Here is a 26,939-nt window from a genome sequence, read left to right as displayed (position 1 = left end):
TGTTCAGACTGAGATAAGTGATTATTTTTTAAATTTATCTAGAAAAAGGAATATAGGACCCCAACCATTTATTCAGAAGTTAATATAAATTTTATTTAAAGAATGAAGTTTTAGTAAATCTAACAGTTAAGAAAGCAGGAACCAGACCTATTTCTATGATAGCTTCTATATTCTTCCCTCCCGCTTATTACCTAGAAGCCTGGTCACCAATAAGTTCACAGAGTTAAGTATTCATTTTCAAAATAGAATTTATTTCCATAGTAAAGAATTAAAATATGGCTGTGAAAGTAGAAAATAATATAGAAAATACTTAAGATGTGCAATATTAATTTTTTGAGTAAAGTTAGTTAAGCATTACCAATTTATGCTCAACTTTTTGAAAGACCAATTAGCATTTTATATGTTACTAGCTACACCAGAAAAAACACTGACTTGCAATTTTAATTAATCATTATAACTCAAAAACAGGTATGTATAACTGGTCAGACCCTTTTGAAAATGTAAGTACAGATCTGGGGATACATTTTTTGAAGCTGGCTTCACCTCATAGACTGATAAATCTACTTTTGTATCCAAAAGTTACAAGGGTTAGTCTTTGCTAATTTATTCTTATAATTAAATCAAGGTACTTTTGGATGAAACAAAATGTTTTGGTAAAAATGGGATATTATGTTGGTATAAAAGCTGGTAAAATCATGTATCCCAAAACCTGGTTTCCACCAGATGGATTTCAAATCCAGATACTGAACACTGCTAAAGAAATACCTAATGAATTCTACCCATCCCTTCCCCCAAATTATTACAATTAAGATATAGTAATTATTTGTATGCAAAACATACACAATGAATTGGAAGATGTTTGGATAAAGGGGAAGAGAATTCTTCAGGAACTATTGTTTGCAGTTTGCAGAATAGGATAATCTCCTCTAGGAAGAATAATGTCAACATAGCAGCACTATATTCACCAGGAATCCCCAGAGATAATGGATCAATCATGTGGCAGGAAGCCAAACCTTCTGGCTGCTCACAACATCACTCAGCTTCCCTTTAATCTTCAGGAAGTGTCTCTTAAACTCCAATCCATCACCCTATAGCAAGAATGATATATAAAAATAATGTCAAAAAAAAAAAAAAAGATTATGCCATAAAATCAATTTTCTTTACTAGGAAAGAGAAACAAACACTCTTAGATATGTTCAGCTACAATACTTTTCAGGCGCTCTTATAAAGACTAAATATTCTAGTAAAGGAAATGACTACATAAATAATTTTGACCCAATTTTGTGCCCTTCACTACCCATACTGAGCTCAGAGAGCAAGAAAAATGGCTCCAGGCCTTTTTCAAAGATTAGTATCTCTAAACCACTGATTTCAATAGGTAGTGGGAATTTGTAAACTTGAAAAAATAAACTACACAAGGACACTCAAGTGTTGTCATCATTCTGTGGCAATGAAGTCAACAGATTCAGCTACAAGAAGGATTTCATTACATTAGGCTCTGTCACAATTTAATTTCACAGCAAGCATCTAGAGAACAGTATTGTAGCAAACATTCAATATAAAAAAAAGTGAACTACCCTCCCACCAACTTTTTTTCAGAGCCACATACAATCTCTCAGGAAAGAGAGAAAATGCTATTTTGGTCTTACATGTCAAGAGCTTTAAAAACAAAAATAATCAGGAATGTGACCAAAAAAAATCAATGTATAAGAAAATAAATCACAGAATTATTATGGTAGTAAGGCCCATTATGTTACAATGTACATTTATTATAAATCATAATATTAAAAATCCAAACATTATAAATGAATTTAAAAAACAATGTTTCAAATATTAAGGGTGATTACTGCTGGGAAGCATAATTTGAGATTATTTTTATTTTCATATTTATCTACATTATCTATAGAAACAAAAACTTTTTTAATAAGGAAAGTATCAGTTGAAAAAAATCATGTTTTGGAAGAACAGATAATAAGAAGAACACAAAGCAAGTTATCATATATTTACGAATGCCAAATTAGCAGTCTTCCTTTATCCATGGGTAATACATTCCAAAACCCTCTGAGACCATCAAGAGTATGGAACCCTATACTATATACACCCTATGCATTCCTCTTTCTCTACGTATATACGTAAACACATCCCTTGGATAAAGTTTAATTTGTAAATAAGACATAGTAAGAGACTAACAATAATTAATAATAAACTAGAGCAACTACAACCATAGTACCCTTGCACTTTGGAGCCACTATGAAGAAAAATAAGCATTACTTGAACACAAATACTGCAGTACTATGATGATCAATGTAATAACCAGAACAGATACTAAGTGAGTAACAGACAAGTACTGTATTCAGCATGAATAAAAATTTACACATTTTTCTGCTGAACACAGGGATAACTCATATACTAGGTGGGATGAGGTCATGCTACTCAGAACTATGCTCAATTTAAATATGAATTATTTAATTGTGGAACTTTACATTTAATATTTTCAGGGTATAGATGACCTCAAGAAACCAAAACTGGAAAAAAAAAAAAAAAAGAAAAGAAAGCAAAGTGCAGATGGGGAGACTATTGTGTACAAATATATTCCCATTTAAAAAAATTCATATAGAAATATTTCCATAGAACACTATAATGAAATATATCAAAAATACCTTAGAAAGTCGGAAGTCAACCAATATCTTCTCATCCATTTCTACCAAATTCACTTTGAAGATCAGTTTATTATTTCTCCTATCAGTTGTTGATACGGTGACCTGAGGCAAAACAATAAAAACCATTAAACAAAAACCACATTCTCATGTCATTGATACTTCCATGATAAAAACATACAAGGTAGTTTCATAACCAGTAGTACCAAATACGTGAAAATCTTACAAGCCCCATGGATGAACATGTGTGTCCAAGCCAAAACATCCTATAAGGCCAGGCATGGTTGGTGCATGCCTATAATCACAGCAGCTCAAGAGGCTGAGGCAGGAGGATCCCGAGTTCAAAGCCAGCCTCAGCAAAAGCGAGGTGCTAATAAGCAACTCAGTGAGACCCTGTCTCTAAATAAAATACAAAATAGGGCTGGGGACGTGACTCAGTGGTTGCGTGTCCCTGAGTTCAATCCCTGGTATACCTGCCCCTGCTAAAAAACACCCTACAAAAATGGATTGTGTCCACGTAACTCCTGGGCAAGGAAAGAAATCTAGCATTTTACCAAAATACAATTGAAAGAAGAAACAATAAAAATGTAATTAGAAAACAAAATTATGAAAATATAAGAGAGAAAAAAGAGAAGCTAGGTTTGTGGCTAAAAAGTTAGGGCAGTAATCAGAAGAAGATGGCAAAGATCTGGAGAGGACTTGCAACTTCCACTTTCAGCCTTTTAGAATGTTCCTATGGCCTACATGAGTGACAAGAAAAGAAATGCCTAGCCAGCAGACAACATCAAGACATAAACATAAATATGAGGACATCTTTGCCTTTCTTAAGTTTTTAAACTAAGTTACAAACATTACTTCTACTGTACTTCAACATGTATCTCCTGTAACAAGGACATTTTACAAACAATAACTTCATCACACCACTTCACAATGCTATAAAAACATTAATATACAGTCCATATTCTAATTCTCCCTATAGTTCCAATGACATCTTTCATAATTGTTTTAAAATCTATGATCTAGTATGAGATCATGCATTGCATTTAGTATTAGGACTCTTTAGTCTCCTTTAATACAGATTAACTCCTTCTATTTGTCTTTCATGATATAAAGCCTAAAGACAGACTAGACTAAAAAATAAATGTTATAATTATGCTACAATAATATAAACAAGAAAAAATTAGTAGGTGGGATCAAGAGAGATGGAAAGAAATATGGGATTACTAATGTATTCCTTTTCCCTCTTTCATAGAGAGAAATCAGTTGTTACTGTCTACAATTTAAGTATATATAGCTTTTAAGAAAACAATGACTTCAATCACAATATTTTTATTAACCTTAGATTTTTGAAAAAACATTATTCCTTAAGATCAAGAATATTTTATTTTAAAAAATTCCTCCAATTTCAATATTTCTTTTTCAAATTAAACTGCTTTGTATTTTTGGAACATACTAATGATGATAGTTTATATTCACATATTGAATGTTCTGCAGGAAAACACATGAAAATCAACATACCTGATTCATACAACTCTTTTTCCATTGATAGCCCAGTTTCTCACAAGTCTCTTTCAGGCATTGATAAGATTTGTCTGCATCCAATTTGGTGAAGAATCGTGTCATTCTTTTGACCAAACGTTGCCAAGGGTTCTATGTGCCAAACAGAAAGTTGAGTAAGTCCCCTGTGACCAAAAGCTGTCACAACATAGCTATTCAGTCTAAAAATTTTTTCTGTGACTTAGAATTCTTTTCCATGAAATTCTCCTAATTCATTCTTTCTTCCTTGTCCAAAAATTATGTATAAATCAAAAATATTACTACTATATATCTAAGAGTTCCACATTTTAAAAAGACTTGAAGATAATAAAGGACAACGATTATTTATTTGAAAAGTAAATTCCCTTACCTGTGAGGATCCTGGGGTGCCAAGTAATTGACTATTTAGAAGCATATGATCAGGACATGCCGGTTGGGAAAAACTGATCCCTTGCACCAGTTTATCAATGTATGATGGACTGGTGTCCCATAAGGAAAGACCTGTACGTGGTTCTGGTTGGGAACTGGAATACTTCACATTTTCTTCACTGAGACATTAAGAGAAAGGAAAATATGACTTTAATTTTTTTTTCCTTTTAAGTATATGACTTTATTCTTTCTTTCTTTTCTTTTTTGGTACCGGGGATTAAATCCAGAGGTGCTAACCACTGAGCAACATCCCCAGCCTTTTTTGTTTTTTTTGTTTTTCTTAGATATAATAGCAGAATATATTTTGACATATTTATGCAAACATGGAGCATATCTTATTCTAATTAGGATCCCAATCTTGTGTTGTACATGATATGGAGATTCATTGTGGTATATTCATATATACACAGGAAACTTGTGTCAGATTCATTTAACTCTTTCCTATTCCTATCCCTTCTCCCTTTCCTTCATTCCCCTTTCTCTAATTCACTGTACTTCTACTCTCCACCATCTGACCTTTATTTTTTATTTTGAGACAGGGTCTCACTAGGTTGCCTATAGTCTTGCTAAGTTGCTGAAGCTGGCTTCAAACTTGCGATCCTTGTGCCTCAGCCCCCTGAGTGACTGGGATTACAGGCGTGCACCACCATGCCTAATTTAAATTTTTAATTAATTTGTTTTCTGAGATAGGGTCTTGCCACGTTGCCCAGGCTGGCCTTGAACTTGCTATCCTCCTACTTCTGGAGTAGGTAGGACTACAGGCTTGTGCTACCATGCCCAGCCAAAAAATATACTTTTAAATAAACCCCACCAGGCTTTTCTTTTATCACACAATCATTCTTTAAAAAAAAAAAAAAAAAAAATTATTTTTTAGTTGTAGATGGATACAATACCTTTACTTATTTATTTTTTTATGTGGTGCTGAGGATTGAACCCAGTGCCTCACATGTGCTCAGGTGAGCACTCTACCACTGAGCCACAATCCCAATCCCACATAATCATTACTACACTGATAAAATTATGTTCATTATTTTAAAAATACATATATGCATGTATTATTCTTCATGGGGAATCCTTCCAAAACTACTTAATCTTTTATCAGTCTTACCTAGAAGCACTGCTTATGGGAGAGAAGTCCAAATTAGAGTGAATGTGCTTAGAGAATCCACCAGGAGACTCTGACACACCACCTGATGTGACTCGAGGCCTCTTTGCCCCTAAAAAAAAAAAAAAACACAGGTTTAAGTCTTCTAAGCAATTATTTTTAATAAATCCAACTGGCAACTTGAATAAGCAAAACTACATCAAAAACCAGTTATTGAACAGAATACTCATAATACAAATAATGGCTCTTCCTTCATGCTTTTGTAAGGAATGTAGTCAAGTTAGAAACTGACAAAGACTCACCTATCAAATTAGGTACTTCTCAAGTATGTTCAGAGTGTGGGGTATCATACTAAGGGCACAATTTTAATGGCATCTTTTAAGGTAACAACAATATTCTACAAAGACAGAGACAGCTAGCTAAAGTAGCAAAACTTTTCAAAATGAAAATTAATTTCTGATAATGGCAACAGACACTATGAATCTTCTCTATCCAACATTCTGCTGCCCTGGAAAAGAAAAGCTTTACCAAGAATAATCATTATATAGAAAATGATAAAAAAAAAAAAAAAAAAAAAAGAAAATGATGCTACCACATCAATGTTTATAGCAGCTCAATTCACAATAGCTAAGCTATAGAACCAACCTAGGTGCCCTTCAACAGATGAATAAAGAAAATCTGGACATATACACAATGGAATATTACTCAGCCATAAAGAACAATGAAATTATGGCATTTGCCAGTAAATGGATAGAACTGGAGACTATCTCGCTAAGTAAAATAAGCCAATTTCCAAAAACCAAGGGCCAAATTTTCTCTCTGATATGCAAATGTTAACTCGCAACAAGGCAAAATGGATAGAAATTCACTGGATTGGACAAAAGGGAATGAAGGGAAAGAAGGGTGGATGGGAATAAGAAAATCAGTAGAATGAACGGACATAACTTTCCTATGTTCATGTATGAATATACAACCAGTGAAACTCCACATTATGTACAACCACAAGAATGGGAAGTAAGACTCCATGTATGTGTGATATGTCAAAATACATTTTACTGTCATGTATAACTAAAAAGAACAAATAAAACATTAAAAAAAGAAAATGATGATACCACAAACTCATGGTTATGATCCTCAGCCAGATCCTCAACACTGTCAGTCAATCCTATTTGTTTCTCTAGTCAGTTCTCTTTCCCTTTCTCCAGCAGTATTATTTTGAAACTTCAACACTCTTCTGAAATTTTCAAGAACACTACCATCCCCTTACTAAACATGTGATACCATCTCTCATCCATAGAGAAAATAAAGCCTTTTGATAGAAATTACCTTAACATGTCACTACCAAATCTGCAAATTTATTTGCATTCTTACCCATCTTGTTTCTCCTCCTCTGCATCCTCCCATCAGAAGGAGTTCATCAAAATATACCCTTTGCTTGTACTATGGAGCCCATACACTCCTACCTCCTCAGAGATCTTGATGCTCTGCTACTTACTTCCTTTTTATTAAGACTTTCAGCCTCTTCAATACCCAAATAAGATGAGAGAACAATATATATGACTAAGTCTCATGGGGCAGGGGAGGGGAGGGTGTCCCAGTCACTGAAAATTAGTCATTATAAAAATAAGGTAAAAGTGTACCTGTAATAACTGAAGAATAATGAGGAGATCAATAGAGCTATGACCAAGAGGAAAAGCAGAATTAAAGTCTGAGAGGTAATAAAACAGAGATTGTATAAGTCCCTGTAAGTCATGAACAGATTTTAGCTCATATTCTGAGTGAGAAGTAAAGCACTGGAATATTTGAGTACAGTGACATTTAAAATAATATATATTTTATAGTTGTAGATGGACACAATACATTTCATTTGTTTATTTTTATGTGGTGCTGAAGATTGAACCCAGTGGCTCACATGTGCTAGGCAACCACTCTACCACTGAGCCACAACCCCAGCCTAGAACAGTGACATTTTTAACAGTAACATCTTACTTTTTTTGGGGGGGGTGTGGGGGTGTGGTACTGGGGATTGAACACACTTTACAACTGAACTATATCCCCAGTCCTTTCTTTTAATTTTTTGAGACAGGGTCTCACCAAGTTGTTGAGGTGGTCTGCAACTTGCAATCCTGCTTCAACTTCTCAAGTGTCTAGTATTACAGAACTATGTCACCACACCTAGTTCTAACTTACTTTTAAATCAGAACACTCTGGGGCAAAATACCATACTGGTTTCAACTGACAGAGTAGCAGTAGAGGTGATAAAAGGTGATCAATTCGAGGTAGAGGTTAACAGAAATTCCCTGTAGATTGAACAGGAGGTAAAACAATGAAAGGAATGAAAGCTGTCTTCAAAGTTTCTGATGTGTATCACAAGACGGATATAGTTACCATCAAAGAAAATATAAGATTCTGGAAGGAGGAGGTATGAAGGGCAACAATCAGTAACACAGTTTGGGATATTTCAAAGTTTAAGATGCCACTTAAAACTCAAGGGACATTTGAAACATTAGGCAAATGAGTTTGGAGTTCATAGAAAAGGTCCAGGATGATATAAATGTGGTAAATGGTAAGTCATGAATATAAAGATTTACTTAAAGCCCTGAGACTGAAAAAAATTATTAAGGGAGTAAATGTGGACAGTTCATCAGTTGAGCCCTGGTATGCTCCACTATTAAGAAGTTGAGCTCGTAAAGGGATATTGAAAGAGAGTAGCCAATAAGGAAGAAATTAAAGAGAGTATAATATCTGAAAGTCAAATGAAGACAACTTTTAAAGGAAGAAGGCATGACCAATTGCATAAAATGCTGCTGATCAGACAGAATAAGAGGAGGTCCAAGAACTGATTATTAGTTTGGCAACAAAGCAGATGGAAATCCTCAAATCTGGCTTTGAGGAGTCAGAAAGTAGAAACTTCTTTTGAGATGTTCAGTTGTAAAAGAAAAAGAAAAATGGAATAGGGAGAAATGGGTTTAAGAGAAGTCTTATTACTATTTAACTTACTGAATTGTGTATTTATTAACTTTTGTTTGTTTTCATGATGGAAGAAACAGCATGTTGGTATACTAATAAGATATGGCAGAGAAGGAAAAACAAGTATTGCGAGACAAAAAGAATTGTTAGTTGTCCTTGAGTAGGCAAGAGTTGATATGTGATTTATTCACAGCCACAGGATATACAGTAGAGGCTATGAGCACAGAGGCAGTTGGGGGGGGGGATGGTGGTGGGAGTTTGTGAATTTCCATTCTACATTGTTCTATTTTCCAGTGAAATAGGAAGTACTATTACCACCTGAGGGTGAGATTGGGGAAAGTATTAAAAGTTAAGGAAAAATAAAGGGGGACATAACTCAGTGGCAGAGCACTTGACTAGCATGTACAAGAACTGGGTTCAATCCCCAGTACTACCACCAAAAAAAAAAAAAAGTTTAACTATGTCAGATTTATGAGTATAGCTCAGTGGTAGAGTGCTTGCTTAGTACGCATGAGGTACTGCATTTGATCCTTAGCACTGAAAAAAATAATAATTGATGGGCAAAAAAAGGTTGTAACAGTGTGATTTAGAAACTATTCTTGCCAAGATCATGAATAAATGCCATATCATGAAATTAAATGGACAAAATTCAGGCTTCATGGTATTAGTCCAATTAACAGCAACTGTCATTGCCATGAACTTTCTTCCCTTAGCCTCCATTACTTCACATTCTCCAGTTATTCCTTCCATCTCTCTGCTTACTGTTTCCCTGGTTTCCACCTACCACTTGAATACTGGTATCCCTTCAAAATCTCTAATCAATTTCATTTACTAGTATGGTTTAAATTCCCAAAACTGTTATCTCAAGCCTAGTCTTATCTCCTGAATCTCTCTCTCACACACACACACATACAAAACTATTGGATGGTTTTTATTTACTCATTTCCCTCAAAAATCAAAATTTCTTCCCAAATCTGTTTCTCCTCCTGAGTTAGCAGAACCAAAGAGTCACCCTTGATTGTTCATTTCCCTTCATTTTCCACATCTAAACAATCACCAGTCATATCAATTAAGTTCTTAAATTTCTTAGGCATCTACCTCTCTTCTCTAATACCATTACAACTAACCTACTCCAAGCTACTATCTTTTCCCATCGAATCCACTACCTTTAACCTATTCCTATTCATCAAAAACAATGGCAAAGAGTAGTGGTTGGAAAAATCTTTGAAAACCAAATTATGACCCTGTCATTTTCATCCTTAAAGTCTCTCAAAAGTTTCCCTAATGGCTGTAAGTTAGGGCCCAAAATCCTTAACATGGCTCACAAGGCCCTCATCCTTATAACCTGGCTGCTGTCTGCCTCTCCAGTGTCATCTCAACGGGCTCCCCTCTCCCACTTCTCTACTCACTCATTCACTCAGCAAGCTTTTACCGAGTGCCTGCAACATACCTACACTGTGTTAATGACTGCTGACACAAGGATTAAGACAGACAAGGGCCATGCCATACTAATCTTGTTTAAAGTTCCTCAAATGCACCAGAGTTTCTGAATCTAAGACTTTCCAAATGCTGTTCCCTCTGCTCAGAATTAGATTTGTCACTCATCTTGCCTGTTTAGCTCCCCTTTAATCTTTAAATCTTAAATTTCATGTCATTTCCTCAGGAAGAAAAGTCTTCACTGTCCTTTAACATTTGTTCAAACACTTAGTTACAGTACTCCAATTTTCTCCCCTTTGTAGTTATTAATAAACAAACCACTTTTTAAATTTGTTCTCCCTACTAGACTAATAATCTCCATGAGGAAAGAGACCCCAGCTATCTTATATTGGTGACTTATGATACTGACTTTTCATTCTTTCATAGAGAAAAATGTTTGTATTTTAAGAATAATACCTTTCTTGAGTGGTTTGTTGTACCATCTGTCTTTTTTGATGTCTGGGATGGTAATCCTTACTGATGGATTCTCAACTAGGATTTTATGCAGTAGAGCTGAAAACAAAATATTCAAGCAACATTTACAAAAAGACATACTATATTAGAAAATTCTACAACTTAGGGTTAAGGAACACATTCTTTTGGACTTCTTATGTCTAAATATTATTTCTGGGGAAGGGAAAGAATAAAGTTACTACATTACTGCTTTAAAGTCATGTAGTTTTCCTTTGCTGCTGTCTACACTTTAGAAAATTCTTCCAGATCTAATTCTCAATTATGCAAATAAGCAGAACAAGATTCAGAAAGAAATGTTTATCCCCATGTGGCATCAACAAAAAGATACAAAGAAACCTTCTATCCATTTTTAATACCAAATTTCATCATTCCAACATATCATGTTCTTATGTTACTTCCTCATTCACAGTTTTGTGTTTACTATGAATAACTTTTTCAAAGAGAGTAATATAACCAACCATCATCCTAAGGTATTTTAATTATCTTGGAAAAAGAAGTCAGACATCTCTCAACATTAAAAATTATTTTCTAATGGACCAAAGATTTAAATGTAAAAATGAAGTCATAAAAACAATGAAAGCATAGGGGACTTTTAAAAAAATAGTAACATGACAAGGTAGTGAGAAATCACAAATGACAAACTATAGATTTGAAAATAAAAAATTTTACATGTCAAATAAAATGAAAATAAGTGACAAATCATGGAAAATATTTGTAACAAATGCAAAGGTCAAAGTTGGGTATAATGATACACGCCTGTAACCCTTGACTAAGAAGACTGAGGCAGAAGAATCATAAGTTTGAGGTCAGTCTGAGCAATTCAGTACAACCCGGTTTCAAAATAAAAAAATAGAAAGGGTTGGGGATGTAGCTCAGTGGTATAGCATCCCTGGGGAAAGTCCTTAAAGGGTAAGAAAATCTTGCCAACACTAAGCAAAACTGACAAAAAACTAATAAATACTCAAAGGGTTCCCATTTCACTAATATTAAACTTATAATAAAAATTTAATTTAAAAACAGACCTATTAGATTAAACTCACTTTTCAAATGTAAAACTGATGAAATGGTACCAACTTTTTGAAAAGCAATTTGACAAAATAAGATAAAATACTTAAAAATCTACATACATCCTTGACCCTGCAATTTTGTTTCTGGGAGTTTATTTTAAATAAATAATTTAAGGATATGTATGAAGATTATGTTACATAAATAATTATCATATGTGTTTTTTTGTTATTTTTTTTTTATACCAGGAATTGAACTCAGGCACTTGGCCACTAAGTCACATCCCCAGCCATATTTTGTATTTTATTGAGAGACAGGGTCTCATTGAATTGCTTAGTTACCCCTGAGTTCAATTCCCAGCCCCATTTCGTATTTTATTTAGAGACAGGAGACAGGGTCTCACTGAATTGCTTAGCATCTTGCCAAATTGCTGAGGCTGGCTTTGAATACGTGATCCTCCTGCTTCAGCCTCCAGAGCCACTGGGATTATAGGCATGTGCCACTGTGCCCAGCTCTTATCTGTTTTAAAACAGTAAAAATTTAGAAAATAATTTAAATTTCCAATGAAGTGAATTTAATGAGGAAAAGCACATCCATATAGCAAAATATCATCACAGCCTTTAAAAACAATGATAGAGACCTACAATTACAGGCATGGAAAAATATTTAAAGAACATTAAAGCCAAAGAATGGGTTATGAAATATCATTTATAGTTATGATCTAACTTTTTGTGTACACATATAAGCATTATATGTATTTACAACAAAGTACAGAAGCACACAAAATATCTTTAAAATGCTATTTCTAAGTGACAGAATTATAGGATTTTTTTTCATTTTTATTTACATTACCTATGTACGAAGATCCTGGGTTACTTATATAATCATTAAAATATTATAAAACAAAAAAATGTTAAGAAAATATTTCAAATAGCAGAAGATTTCACTATCTAAGAAATCAGTATCAGTCAAGAAAACCCAGTTACCTAGAGGAGCAGAATCAATTTTTTTCCAAGGATTGAGGTATGTCTTTTTTTCTTTCCAATCAGAATATTCCTGACAACTGTCACTGGGCTGGTCCCATGGCAATTCTAAAAATAAAACAAGTGACAATATCCTGAGTGTTCACAAAATTATACTGTGAAGATTTCAAGGAAAAATAATCATTACAAACCCATACAATTTCCTTCAAATTCAATGTCTTACAAACTAAAAAACTAAGTTTCGTTAAAAAAACAAAGACAGGAGTGGGGTTGTGGCTCAGTGGTAGAGCACTTGCCCTGCATGTGTGAGGCACTGGGTTCGATCCTCAGTATCACATACGAATAGATGAATAAAATATAAAGGTCCATCAACAACTTTAAAAAAAGAAAAAAAATTAAAACAAAAACAAAAAACTAAGTTTCATAGAAACTTTACAGGCACTTCAAAGACAGATGAGCCACTTCTTGCTCTACTCTTTTCAAAAGTATTTACATGAAGCATGGCATAACGGCACATACCTATAATCCCAGCTACTAGGTAGGCTGAGGCAGAAGGCTCACAAATTCAAGAACAGACTGGGCAATTTAGAGACCCTGTCTCACGACAAAATATTAAAAAAGGTCTGCGCATGTTCTTCAGTGGTAGAGCAATAGCCTAGCATGTGTGAAGTTCTGTGTTTAATCCCTAGCACCACCAAAAAAACATTTACATGACTTATAAAGAAACGGCTATTTTGATTTTTCATTTAATAGATACACAAACTTAATTTAAAAAAAAAATTTTGGGATTATAAGTTAGTTATGAATAAGTTACCATTTGCAATAATTAAATATTTGTTTCTACCTCAAAATTCATGTTGAAATTCTAACCCACAATGTGATGGTGTTTAGAGGTGGGCCCTCCTGGGGAAGGAATTAGTCCATGAAGGTAGGATCCCTCATGAATGGGATCACTGCTGTTATGAAAACACAGTAAAAAGAGCTCTGCTCTCTCTGCTCTGCATCATATGAGGACATAATCAGTTGGTTACTTGCAAGCCAAGAAAAGGATCCTTACCAGAATATGCAGGCACCTTCATCCCAGGGTTTGTGAGAAATAAATCTCTGTTGTTCATAAGCCACCCGTCTATGGTACTGTCTTATAGCAGCCCAAACTGATTGAAAGTATTAAAATAATATCACCTAAATATGAATTCTGTTGGTTTATTTCATTTACTTTAGCATAGCAAATCTGACTTTCCATAAACAGAAATTTTTTGTTTGTTTGCTAACAGGGATTGAACCCAGGGGTGCTTAACCAATAAGCCACATCCCCAGACCATTGTTTTGTTTGTTTGTTTTTGAGACAGGGTCTCACTAAGTTGATGAAGCTGGCCTCAAACTTGCAATCCTCCTATCTCAGCCTCCTGAGCCACTGAAATAACAGGCAATGTGCCACCACACAAGGCCATAAACCAGTTTCATCATGACTAAATAGCTCTTACCTCCAGCCAACATTGCAGTAAGCACTATTCCACAGGACCAAACATCAACTGGTTCTGCATGAAATTCTTTTCTCTTAAGAAGTTCTGGAGCAACATAAGGTAAAGTACCACACATCTTGTTCAATAAACGTTCACGATTATTATGCCGAAACACTGTGGCCAAGCCAAAGTCAGAGATTTTGAGGTTATCTAAACCAAAAGAAAAAAAAAAGAATAGCACTGGATAAAAAGGATAGATTACGTTTTATTGGATATATTACCTGGTTTGTAGAATTTCTCTACCATGACATGACCAAAATAAACAGAAAAAAATTTTGGAAAAGATAAATTAAAAGACATAATAACCCATGCTAAACTCGGAAAAGGCCTTACCTGTTGCTGGCTCTTTGCGGTACAAAATCCGTGGATATTTGTCACCGCTCGCAGCAACAACTTGCGCAGGTCTTATGGGTGGTGGACTGGAAACTGAGCTACCTCTATCCTTCTCTTTAGTGCGCTGCTTCCCTGCTTGCTTGTTTATAGAGGATAGAGGAAATGAGGTTTACTTGCTTTAAGAGGAGAGAGAGAGACTTTGCTTAAGAGAGACTTTGAGAGAAGGACAGGCTTTGTTTAGAGCTTAGAGGAAGAGAGACTTGCTACGCCTCACTTAAGTTCTGCTACTTCTTACTGGTGCGTCCTGCATCCTGTGAACCAAGAGTGTGTCTACCTAAAGTGCCCTAGTGATGCGTCTCAGTTCTCCGCTTTGCGATCTGCCTTCCGCCGCTGCCCCTACTCGCTGCTGCGTGTGTTTCCCTCTAGCTGCTTTTTTGTGTCCCCCGGTCTCGCTCTGCCTACGCTTATATCACCTCCAGGAGGCGGAGAGCAGGGCCACGCCTCTTACGCAAAGATCAGGCACAATTAGGAGTGCTTGAGAACACAGGCGCATACATTGTGTGCGTGGACAATAAATCACTTGAGTGTGCTTATGTCAATTAACCTCTTCGCTGCTGATGTGGTCAACGTGGCACAGCCCCCAACACTTATCTTTGCTATTAACTTAAGAAAAATGTCATCAACACACCAAACAGTTTGGACCAAGTTAAAGAAAGATATTGGAGTTAAAAGGGGCTGTTCTCCTGGAAAAGAACACTCCAAACTTCGGCTGAAAGCAGAGAAAAGTCCTTCAATGAGTAGTATAAAAGGCAGGAATGAAACATAAGTAAAATATGAGGCACAACTTTCTCAGCAGCAAAAGAAATCAGCTGGTAGGAAGAAAATGTGTAAAGACATAACACTAAAGATCCAGAATCTCGGGCTAGGACCAGACTTCCTCAACAGGACTCCCATAGCACAAGAAATAAAAGCAAGAATCAATAACTGGGATAGATTCAAACTAAAAAGCTTTCTCTCAGCAAAGGAAACTATCAGTAATGTGAAGAAAGAGCCTACAGAGTGGGAGAATATCTTTGCCAATCATACTTCAGATAGAGCACTAATCTCCAGAATCTATAAAGAACTCAAAAAACTCTACACCAAGAATACAAATAATCCAATCGACAAATGGGCTAAGGAAATGAACAGACACTTCACAGAAGAAGATGTACAAGCAATCAATAAACATATGAAAAAATGTTCAACATCACTAGTAATAAGAGAAATGCAAATCAAAACCACCCTAAGATTCCATCTCACCCCAATTAGAATGACGATTATCAAAAATACAAGCAACAGGTGTTGGCGAGGATGTGGGGAGAAAGGTACACTCATACATTGCTGGTGGGGCTGCAAATTAGTGCAGCCACTCTGGAAAGCAGTGTGGAGATTCCTTAGAAAACTTGGAATGGACCCTCCATTTGACCCAGCTATCCCACTCCTTGGCCTATACCCAAAGGACTTAAAATCAGCATACTACAGAGATACAGCCACATCAATGTTCATAGCTGCTCAATTCACAATAGCCAGACTATGGAACCAACCTAGATGCCCTTCAATTGATGAGTGGATAAAGAAACTGTGGTATATATATACAATGGAATATTACTCAGCCATAAAGAATGACAAAATTATGGCATTTGCAGGCAAATGGATGAAATTGGAGAATATCATGCTAAGTGAGATAAGCCAATCTCAAAAAGCCAAAGGACGAATGATATCGCTAATAAGTGGAGGATGACACATAAAGGGAGGGAGGGAAGGATTAATGTTAGGGTTAGAGTTAGGGTTAGGGAGGGGGGCAAGTATGGAGGAAGAAAGTACTGTATAGAAGGTAAAGAGGGGTGGGAGGGGTGGGGGGAAGGGAAAAAAATAACAGAATGAATCAAACAACATTACTGTATGTAAATTTATGATTACACAAATGGTATGCCTTTACGCCATGTACAGAGAAACAACATGTATCCCATTTGTTTACAATAAAAAAAAAAAAAAGATCCAGAATCCATGAGAATTTCTTGTCCAAATGGCTAAGTAGAGAAAAAGAGGAGGAACTCTGTACAAAAAACAAACTAAAAGAACTAACTTTCACACTAATCTTCCCATCTCCAGCACACAAAAAATGCAGACAGGACTTTCAACTTCACCTACACGTAGTAAATATCTACTATACCCACATAACAATTACTGTGCTAGCCAATGTAGACAGTAAACAAATCAATGAGGAAGATAAATAATAGGTAATGACCAAGAAGGTTATAAAAATATAGAGCATGACAGGATCCTATAGCGAAGGGTTCTAACCTAGTCTTAGGAGCTATAGAAGGCCCCCTATTATTAGAGGTTGCCAATGGTGATAAGCTTTTCAGAGGGCAATCTGACCAAAGGTGTCAAAATTTTTAATATTTTCTCTTTGAACTAGCAATGCCCACTTCTAGGAACACAGCCACAGAAATAGTCCCATAACTTCACAAACAAGGACATTCATAGCAATATTATTTGTAAATAACTTAAATGCCCAGAAAAACAAGGCATTTATATACACACACACACACACACACACACACATGAAACAGGATATAAGTGGAAAAAGGCTAGTGTTATAACAAGTACTATAACATGATTCAATTTTTGTACTGGGCCTATGCAGTTATAGAACACTCATCATTTCTCTATTCTTTGATCCTTTAAAAACCAAGCACATTCACCCAATCACCCAATTTAATATGTCATTAATATTTACTTGTATTTGACTCTTGGAGGTAGATACTGTGATATATATATATATATATATATATATATATATATATATCCATATCCATATATATATTGGGGGGCAGGAATACAGGAGATTGAACCCAGGGGCAATCAACCACCGAGTCACATCCCTAGCCCCATTTTGTATTTTACTTAGAGACAGGGTCTCACTGAGTTGCTCAGCACCTCGCTTTTGCTGAGGCTGGCTTTGAACTCGGGATCCTCCTGCCTCAGCCACCTGAGCTGCTGGGATAAGACATGCACCACCACGTCTGGCTATACTTTTTAATAGCTACATATAACACAATTTGGACAAACCACTGGGATTAAGAGTTCCAAGTGGTAATCACTTAAAATACTAACAGATTACTACAGTATTCCTTGGATTTTGTTGTTTTATTTTGTTTGCAATCTAATACTCGGTTAGGTTACAAGTAATATACTTGATATTTAGAAGTATGGTTCTGACAAAAATAAAGGAAGGGTATACTGTTAATAAATACAGAAAGACTATAAATACTCATTGTATTTCTGTTTTAAAAGATTATTAAGTACTGAAAAGAAACAAAATGCAAATTATACAACAATATAATGAAGATCCACTCACCTAACACCCAAGAAAAAGAAAACACCCATTCCCTCCCCTACCTTCTGAGACACCCACCATTCCAACTTTTATTATGTCCTTGCTTTTGTTTGTTTCCATGTTTTTTTGCCATGTTTGCATACCTAAACAATATAACCAGTTTTATATATTTCTGAATTTCACATAAAAAGATCATATGAATTCTTTCAATTTTTTTTTGCTCTATGACCTTATATTCTTGAAGTTCAACTATGTCATTGTAGCTATAAATTATCCATTTCGTATTTTCTTACTGCTGATAGACATGGGTTGTTTCAAATTTTTCTACTCAACAACAGAACTGTGAGCATTCTTATAATTAAGTACTATTTTATTTTTAAGTCAGGTGGATAGACAGGTGTTTATTATACTTTATTACAATATGTAATTTATTTTATGAAAATTTTGGGGTACCTGAATTAAGTTTTAAATAAAAGTACTTTTTATGCTATGTAAACACAACTTAAAAGGGTAAAAACATCAAACCCACATGCACATAAGAAAAAAGCATATAACTAAGCTTTAATGTAAATTAACTTTTACAGAGTAATAAGTCACCATTTTTTCAGTACCAACTATTTACCAGGTACCTACTATAACAAAAATACACACACACACATTTATGCATTTCTAAAGTGCATGTGTGTATATATTACATAGATATAAATATCTGTTTCCTACATGCCAGGTATGTACTTCAGCAAAAACATATGTGTTTTCATCCTTTATCCTCATAACTCAAATAGATTCCGTTATTATCCCCATTTTATAAATAAGTGAGGCAGAGAGAAGTTAAGCAACTTACCTAAGGCCACATGTCTAGCAAGAGGTAGCCTAGATTAAACCTAGGTTCAAATGACTCCAAAGTTCAAGCTCTTAACACTATCCTATATTGCCTTTCATATTTACAGACACGTAATCCTTTTCCAGGGTGTTTTGTGTATCTTGAAACCTGCATTTAATTCAAAAAGGACTTGCTTTGTATGAGGAAAGGGAAGAATGGAATTTAACATCATCAAGGCTATTACCATTCAACAAGAAATGGGAATAGTATGAAAAACAGAAGCATGAGAATTCTCAGATTGTGCTATGTGCTCATGTCTCAGGATTCATCAACAAAATCATCCTACAGTTCCTTTTTTTATACACTAAATTTTCTGACTATCTATAATGCTGCTGTGTGCCTTATGAAATAACTTGTAGAAAGCTAAATAACTAAAGCTCAGTGTTGGAAAATACTAGCCAAGCAATGTGTAAATTCCCTTTATAATATCCTTGATAATTAATACTCCATTGTTCAATGTTATGAACTCACTACTGCCAAAGCAACCCACTCTTTTTTTGCACAGATTCATCCCTGTGCTAATCCAAATTACTTCTAAACAGTTTTCACCCACAGGTTCTGAAGGACCATATTTAACAATTAGCAAGTTTCCCTGAGTTCCTTCAATAATTCCTTATTTTGCATAGTTCACAGCTCTTCACTTGCTCACTTTCCTATAAAAGTACATCGGTGATCTACATACCTCTTACAACAAAGCCCTGGAAAACTATTTCCAGGGAAGTCTCACCAGAGTAATACTGGACCACTACTTTCCTCATTTCAGGCAGGATTACCTTAGTTTTCTTAGATCACACAGGTGACTGTTTGATGCCCAGAAAATGTTTTTTAAAAACTGTTTATCTGCCTAGAACAAGCTATTCAATTATGCTTGGTTAATTTTTTTCAATCCAAACAGTAGACTTCAGATCTTTTCCTATTAAAAAACAACTTGTTAGATTCAGCCCAACTTCCTGGTCTGCTAGATTAATTTATTTAATAGTTATTTTTTAAAGTCTACTATTTGCAGGGCTGGGGTTGTGGCTCAATGGGGAGCGCTCACCTAACACACACGGGACCCTGGCTTTGATCCTCAGCACCACACATAAAATGAGGGTATTGTGTCCATCCATAACTAAAAAATATATATTTAAAAAAAAAAAAAAAAAAAAAAAAGTCTGCTATTTGCAAGGAACTACCCTAATGTTAGGAAGACAGCCTTAAACATAACAGACATAAGCCACTACCTCATAGAGCTGATTTGTCATCTTTTGGGTCCTGACTCTATAAACTAACATTTTCACTATTCATTCCTCTCAGTTTTATGACATCCATAAAATAAAACTAAACTTCTTGTATCTTATGCAAGCCATAGATAAGAACAGTTCATGGCTAAAGTCTCAGGTATTACAATAGGAACTTACCTTTATTAATCCATTAAAAAAGTTGTTTTCAAGCATTCTTATTATTCATCTAGTGAGTTACCCTAGATCTATAAAGACTTTTCATCTACAACTATATGGTGAAAGACTTGTGAATTCCAAAAATACTGAATCTCCCAAATTTCCTTGGCTTCTCAGATTTTCATACTGAGATTTTAGAAATACAAAAACCTTGAATGGTTTTTCCTGCCTTGAATGGCTTAAAATTAGTAGTAATGAAATATTAAACTTACCCCTTTCATCCAAGAGGAGATTTTCTGGTTTAATATCCCTATGAGTTATTCCAATGCCATGAAGATAAACCTAAGGGGAAGTGGAGAAACACACCAGAACTTAGCAACTTACTTTATTAATACTAATTTTAAGTAAAAGGAAAAGATATAACTGTACCTACCACCCCTGCCATGAGCTGATGGAAGAATCTCTGAGCATCTTGTTCAGGCATGCCTATATCTGGTTCTACAAGAATTAATTACAAAAGTTAGTTTATGAGATAAATACAATCAGGCATTGACCACATGGTTCCTTAATTTGATTTTAAACATTTGTGATTATAATTGAGCACACATCTTATACTAATAAAAGATTGAGTGCACTAACAAATACAGTACTTACTAACCAACATTTTCTAATCTGTTAAAGAGCAAAAATAAACTACTATCCTGAGAACATTACAAAGAAATAACAAACTATCAACAAAATCAGGATCATAATCCATTTTATGAAAGCTCCTGATTTACTCTTATATTAACATCTACTTGGTATCCTTTAAATTCTGCCCTAACATTTCTAAATGCTATGTTAGTATTTTTCCCATTTCTGCAATATAACTGTCAATGTAAAAGCCTAATAAAATCTAAACCTATTTCACTAAATTTTTAACAGATTTAAACTTTATAAAATCTCTCATACCAAATGTTCATGAAGTTTCTTCAGGAAACAGTCTTATTAAGAAATGTTCAATGATCAGTTATCTTTTACCTTTTATATTTTTCTCATTAACTCATGATTTCTTTGGCCCTCAGTTCTCTCCTGAGATTCACATTAGAGATTTTAATAATCAGTTTTTAACCACTAATAAAAGTTTCAAATAATAAACTTAGACCAACAGCATATATTTTATGTACTTCTTAGTGTTCTGCAACACTAATTATTTGAATTTGCACAGAACATTTGAGTAGCAAACAATTTACTTGATATATATAATCATTTCACTTCAACAAATAAAGGGGAAAAAATAACTATTAATATGCTATCATTTTGGACCTGTAAGTATAAGCAATGATCATGTAAAGAGAATGTCTACAAAGAAAAAACTGTATAGGCAAACAACACATTGTTTTTTGTTGTTTTGTTTTTGTGGTATTGGGGATTGAACTCAGGGTCCCTCTATCAATGAGCTAGATCTGCAGTACCTTTTATTCTTTGAAATAACATCGTGCTAAGTTATCTAAGCTGGCCTTGAACGTGTCATCTTCCTGCCTCAGTTTCCTGAGTAGCTGGAATTACAGGCATGTGCCACTGAGCTCAGTTTATGATGCATTTATACTTTACCATCAAACTACAGTTTATCATTTTTAAACTACATAATACAGCAATCCTGAACAAAATCACTTATAACTTCAGAAGACAGTATTCTTTCACTGTTACTATATGTTTTCATGTATCAGTAAAATTAAAAATTAAAAAAAGGAATTTTTACTTCAATTTCAATATTGCATAAACTTAAAGGGAAAATGATGGATTAGGTATCCAAGACTAAAAAACAAATTTAGAAACTTTAGTAGAATTCAGTATCTTAAATCTTTTCCATACCTATTCTATCAAAAAGCTCTCCCCCACTACAGTACTCCAGAAATAGATACTGGATATTGCCTTCTCTCCTGTGACCGTAGAATTTCACTACATTCTCATGATTCAACATTTTATTGATACAGATCTCTTTCTTAATGTTTTCTGGACAATCTATGGCACGCTTCATATCTACAATCTTCACTGCAACTGCTTCTTCAGTTATTCTATTCACAGCCAGCTGAACTCTAAAAAAGGAAAAGAAGAGTTATAACATTCTAGACATTTGAATTCTCTTTTAGAGCTTCAAAAGATTAAACATGAAACATCCAAAACTGCTTTACCTTTCCTACCTTCTCCACCAAGGAGAAACCAAGGAAATGGTTTCTGCCACATTCTCAACAGATACTGCCCCTTTCTGAAATGTGAATTACTATGGCTATTATTCCAAAGAAGTCATTATGCTGTACATGCAAGTCATTTAATAAATGCTTAATAAAGTAAGTTAAATTGGGAAAATAACATTCTATATCACATATATACTAGTTCTATTCACATAATTTTAATAGCATTACCTAATATTTACTAACCTCATGCTATATATGCCTGTGATAACTGTACTAAGCACCTTTGGAGTAGGGGCTGTTACTGCCGTCTTATAAATGAGGAAACAGAGGCATACAACATTAGGAAGCTCGCCTAAGTCCATAAAACAAGACCAGTGTGTGATAGATTTGAGATCTGAAACCAGGCAGGTGGTCTCCAAAGTCTGTTCATTTGCTCGTTTAGCTACTATGCTTACAGTCCAAGGCTATGTGAAACAATAACTTCAACAAATCTTTTGCAGCTCTTGATAAAGAAAAAGGGGGGGAGGATATTAATCCTTACAAAAATTGTGTGACATCACTTGCTAAAAGCCTTGGTTTCCAAATGCAAAGATCTGATCTCTAAATCGCCACTGTATTGGAAAAACAAGTCCCAAACAATAAATACATACTCAGACAAAACGATAGAAAACTAAAGCAAGCGTGAAAGCAACGTAATATTCGGATTCAAACTCACTCTCCGTAGGCACCTTCTCCTAGGGTTTGCACCAAGTCCCAGTCTTCCACAAAGGGCACTGCCATGACTCCACCGAGCACCACGGCTGTAAAAGGCAGGAACCCGAAAAATAAGGGACGAGCGTAAGTTCAGATCACCTGTAAAGTCACCGCGCTCTGCTTCCTGCCAAGACCCCTCACAACAGCTTCGTTTCCCCTTACATCTCATTCACATTTATCCACGTCTTCAAACCTCAAACAAGTATTCTAAGTTTAGGCATTTGGTTGCCTAAATCGCAATCCCCATCCCCGTGCATACCGAGGGCTGAAACTCTGCCCTCCTCGGGCCTCCCGGGAAATTTAAAAGGTGCGGTGAGAAGCGGGAAGAAGGGTGCTTTCGGTGAATGACTGGGGAGGCGGGTAGAAGAGGTGGGAGTCTGGGGAAGAGTACCGGGATGTTGGCTAGAAGAGGGGTTGGAATAACTGCAGCTCCTGCAGCCCCTCCTCCCCACTTGCACAGTTCCAACTCCCACCCCCACCCCACCCGACCCAAAGGCCGGGAGGAGCCCGGGGCGGGGCCAAACTGCCCGTAGAAGCGGAAGGAAGGGCTGGGACCCAGGACAGCGCCCAAACTTCAGAGGTCCCCAGCTAGCAGAAAGGTAGCCTCTCCTGCCCTCCCCTTTACAATGGAGACCCCATGGTACCACACGCCTCCTCTCTCCAAAACCGCCCCTCCGCTGGAGGACCTCCCATCCCCTCCGCTCAACAATACCATTATCTCATCGTGCTCCTCCTCACTAATCTAGACTCCTAACTCCTTCTTCAGACCCTTTCTCGCCCTACCGGCCGCCCCTCCTCACCAAGGTGTCCTTTGCCCGCCACCACAGGAATCCAAATGCAGCACTTTTCCCGCCAAAATTTGCTTGCGTCATGCTGCCGCAAATGCGCGCACCCTTGCCGTAAAGCAGGACGACGCGCGTTCCCGTGTCCCGCGGCTCTGAAGATTGGCGGCTCCGAAAGACCCGCGCGTTGGGTCTGCCAGTCCGAGCTGGCCCGACCGCGTTTCTTCTAGGTGTGGGGCAGATCCTGGCTGAAAAGACCGATGAACTGCGGACCAGCACCAATGCGAACTGACCTCTGGGCCGGTGTGAAGTGACATCCGGTATGTGGAACTCCGCTGCGCGGCTTCGGGCGTCCGGGGCAGGGCCGAAGCCTCCATCCCCGCACAGCGCACCCGTGGGCTGCGCCTCCTGGCGGTGGTCCCGCTTTGCCCCGGGTCGCTCCGAGCCTGGAAAGGCTGCAGCGTTGTCTAAGTAAACCCACCGCCAGCCTGGGACCTTTGAGCGCCTGGCCTGGCAGCCCGACAGAACAGTGAGGATCCAAGAAGCACTGCAGAGGTCTCTCTGAACTTTGGAGTGCAGGACCTATACTGTTAGAGCCGAGTACCTACGAGCAGGAGCTGGTGGAAATGGATACCGTGAAGAGGGATTTTGTGTTGGTGAGAGCCGTCGAAAAGGCCACTCAGGAAGGGGGCGTGGGGGTGGAGTAGTACTGCAGTGGGTAATCCTGGGAGAATTCGAGGTAATGTCAGGATCACCAATTTTGCCTGTGGGTGAACAGACTTCAAACAATACTTTAGTTCAGCCTGAAGTATTTTGAAGGATGACCATCTGCCTAGCTCAGTTCTAGCAACTTTTTCTTAATGTGTAAGAAACAGGCAAGTTAAAGCCAGTATAAATTTTACAATGCAAAACTTTTAAAGTAGCCCATTTAAAGAGAGAAGAAAATTCCAAAGAAAGTAACTTGAAAACAAAATAGTCCTAGAAAACTGAAACGAGTAAAGGCATAAGCAAGAACATTAAATTCCCCCTTCTTCAAAACCAAGCCAAATACATTCAAGATAACTTGTAATACTAGAAATGGAGTAAAATGGGTATAAAATGTTACACCTAGAAGAATGCACACCTCTGTTTTAAAGAAGCAAAATCAGGGACAAAAACATTAAAACTGCAAATGTTTGGGTGTGAAGTTTTCAACCATGCCATCAATTTAGATTTCATGTAATATAAATAACAAGTTTTCTAGTTTACTCCATCTTCCCTGATTTCCTCTCTGTGTGCGGAAAAACAAATATATGAAGAAGAGGAGGATCTGTACAGTTCCAGTGTTCCTGGACAGAATTAAAATTTCTTTTTATCCTGAAAAAAATAAAAAAATACAGATGTAGACACAGTATCAGTTAAAGACGGCATATATGAGAATTGCCTCTGTGCCCTTTGGAAATGGCTAACATAAGAGTAAAAGATAAATTTTTAGAAGATAATAACCTCCAAGAATGAGTATGAAAAACAATTTTGGAAAGTGAAAAGCCTTGACATGGAAAGTAACTAACTTAAATAAAATATAGATGAATCCTAAACTAGCAATAAGAATTCAGTAAAGCAATGATTTACATCTCAGAAATCCTAAAAACCTCAACTTGAATTGATGACACCAGGCAACTCAGAATATGGAGATGAAAGACTTTTAAGAAGCAAACAGATCTCTCCCCAAAGGAACTGCTTCTCCCCAAAGCTGGGTTAAGACTTTAGTCAGTCAATACGTGGTAGCCGAACTGTAGATAAATAAGGATAGGACAGTTAAAAGCTTGGGTACCTTTCTGAAAACTGAGGAATTAATTTTAATTGTATGCACTGAAAATAGAGACTGTAGACCTTTTCTGCTACTCCCAGAAAACTGGTAGCCTGGCTTATATCCTTGAGTAAAAGGTTATTATACACCTTGAGGGAATCCTATCTATGTAAGAGAAAAATACCTAGCTACCAGTACTAGATATTCCTGTGTAATAGCCTGGCCAGACCACAGTAGATTGAAAACCACATGAATATACACCACCCACCATCAAAAAGCCTTTTCAATCAGCTTTTTATGTCCCACTCTTTAAAAAGAGCAAACAACTAAGAATTTGAGAGTCTTCAATTGGAAAGATGTCAAAAGAGGAATATTAAAACAAAAAAGCTCTTGGTCATTAAAAATATGAAAGCAGGAAAAAACTATTTTAAATAGTTTTAAAAGTACAGTTGAGAAACTCTCCCAGATGGAAGAAGATGAAAAATAGAAGAGTAAATATGAGAATATTAGGAGACTAATTCAGGAAGTCCAACATCCAAATAACTATCAATAAGAGAAAGGGAATAATAATTAGAATAGTACTACATTTATCAACATTTGGAAGACAGAAAACAGTAAGTCAGTCCTTTAATGATCCTAAGGAAAAATTATTCCCAATATATACTGAGTGAACCTACAAATTGTGTGAAAAGAAATGTGAAATCTCCCCAAAATTTCTCTCTCATACACTTTCTCAGAAAGGTACTTAGAAGTGATAAATCAAGAAAGAAGTCAAATAGGGCTGGGGATGTAGCTCTGTAGTAGGGCACTTACCTAGCATGCACAAGGCCCTGCATTCTGTCCCCAGTATTACACACACACACACACCAGTGAAATGATACAACCAAGCAAACCTGGAGAGTGAACCAACTCAAACTAGAACATACCAAAACAGAAGACACCCAAAGAATGAATACCTATGTGTTCAAACATATTAAGAGACTGACACTGGGCAAACTGGGGACAAATTAGTGACAAGTACAAAGAAAGAAAACAAGTTATGCTAGGAAAAAAGTAACAGTATATATGGCTTAATTAAGAATATCCAGGTTAGAAGTAATTATTGATTTAACCTAAATTATAACTATAATAGAACTGAATAGAGAATAATTAGACTTAGAATAGGATATAACTATAATCAGAAGAGAGTAACAATGTGTCCATAGATCAGAAAGTTTACAAAGATACACAAAATTGAAATACTATAAATTAGCAAACTAAAGCGTAATTTAATGATCCAAAAGTGAGTAATATAGCAACTCAG

The 26,939-nt window shown here is 36.1% G+C and overlaps 1 protein-coding gene across 4 annotated transcripts; it reads right to left on the bottom strand.

Annotated features, from left to right (window-relative positions):
- Window positions 1-76: 76 nt before the first annotated feature.
- CHEK1 (checkpoint kinase 1) lies at window positions 77-26,505 on the bottom strand. 4 transcript variants are annotated; one of them, XM_079102820.1, is made up of 14 exons: window positions 23,778-26,505; window positions 23,325-23,442; window positions 23,028-23,112; window positions 21,990-22,213; window positions 20,569-20,633; window positions 20,408-20,477; window positions 14,120-14,308; window positions 12,639-12,743; window positions 10,591-10,686; window positions 5,731-5,839; window positions 4,564-4,741; window positions 4,176-4,307; window positions 2,661-2,762; window positions 77-1,088 (listed from the first exon to the last, which is right to left on the bottom strand). In XM_079102820.1, exons 1-14 carry the CDS (start codon window positions 23,778-23,780, stop codon window positions 993-995), a joined length of 1,572 nt encoding a protein of 523 aa, XP_078958946.1. In that variant the 5' UTR covers window positions 23,781-26,505; the 3' UTR covers window positions 77-992. The 4 variants fall into 4 exon arrangements, with proteins under 4 accessions (XP_078958946.1, XP_078958948.1, XP_078958947.1 ...); XM_079102822.1 differs by lacking the exon at window positions 23,325-23,442; XM_079102821.1 differs by lacking the exon at window positions 23,325-23,442 and having other exon boundaries at window positions 23,866-26,505.
- Window positions 26,506-26,939: the final 434 nt, after the last annotated feature.

This window comes from Sciurus vulgaris, assembly GCF_902686455.1.
Source record: "Sciurus vulgaris genome assembly, chromosome: 11".
Lineage (NCBI taxonomy): Eukaryota > Metazoa > Chordata > Mammalia > Rodentia > Sciuridae > Sciurus > Sciurus vulgaris.
This window is presented reverse-complemented; position numbering and strand designations above follow the sequence as displayed.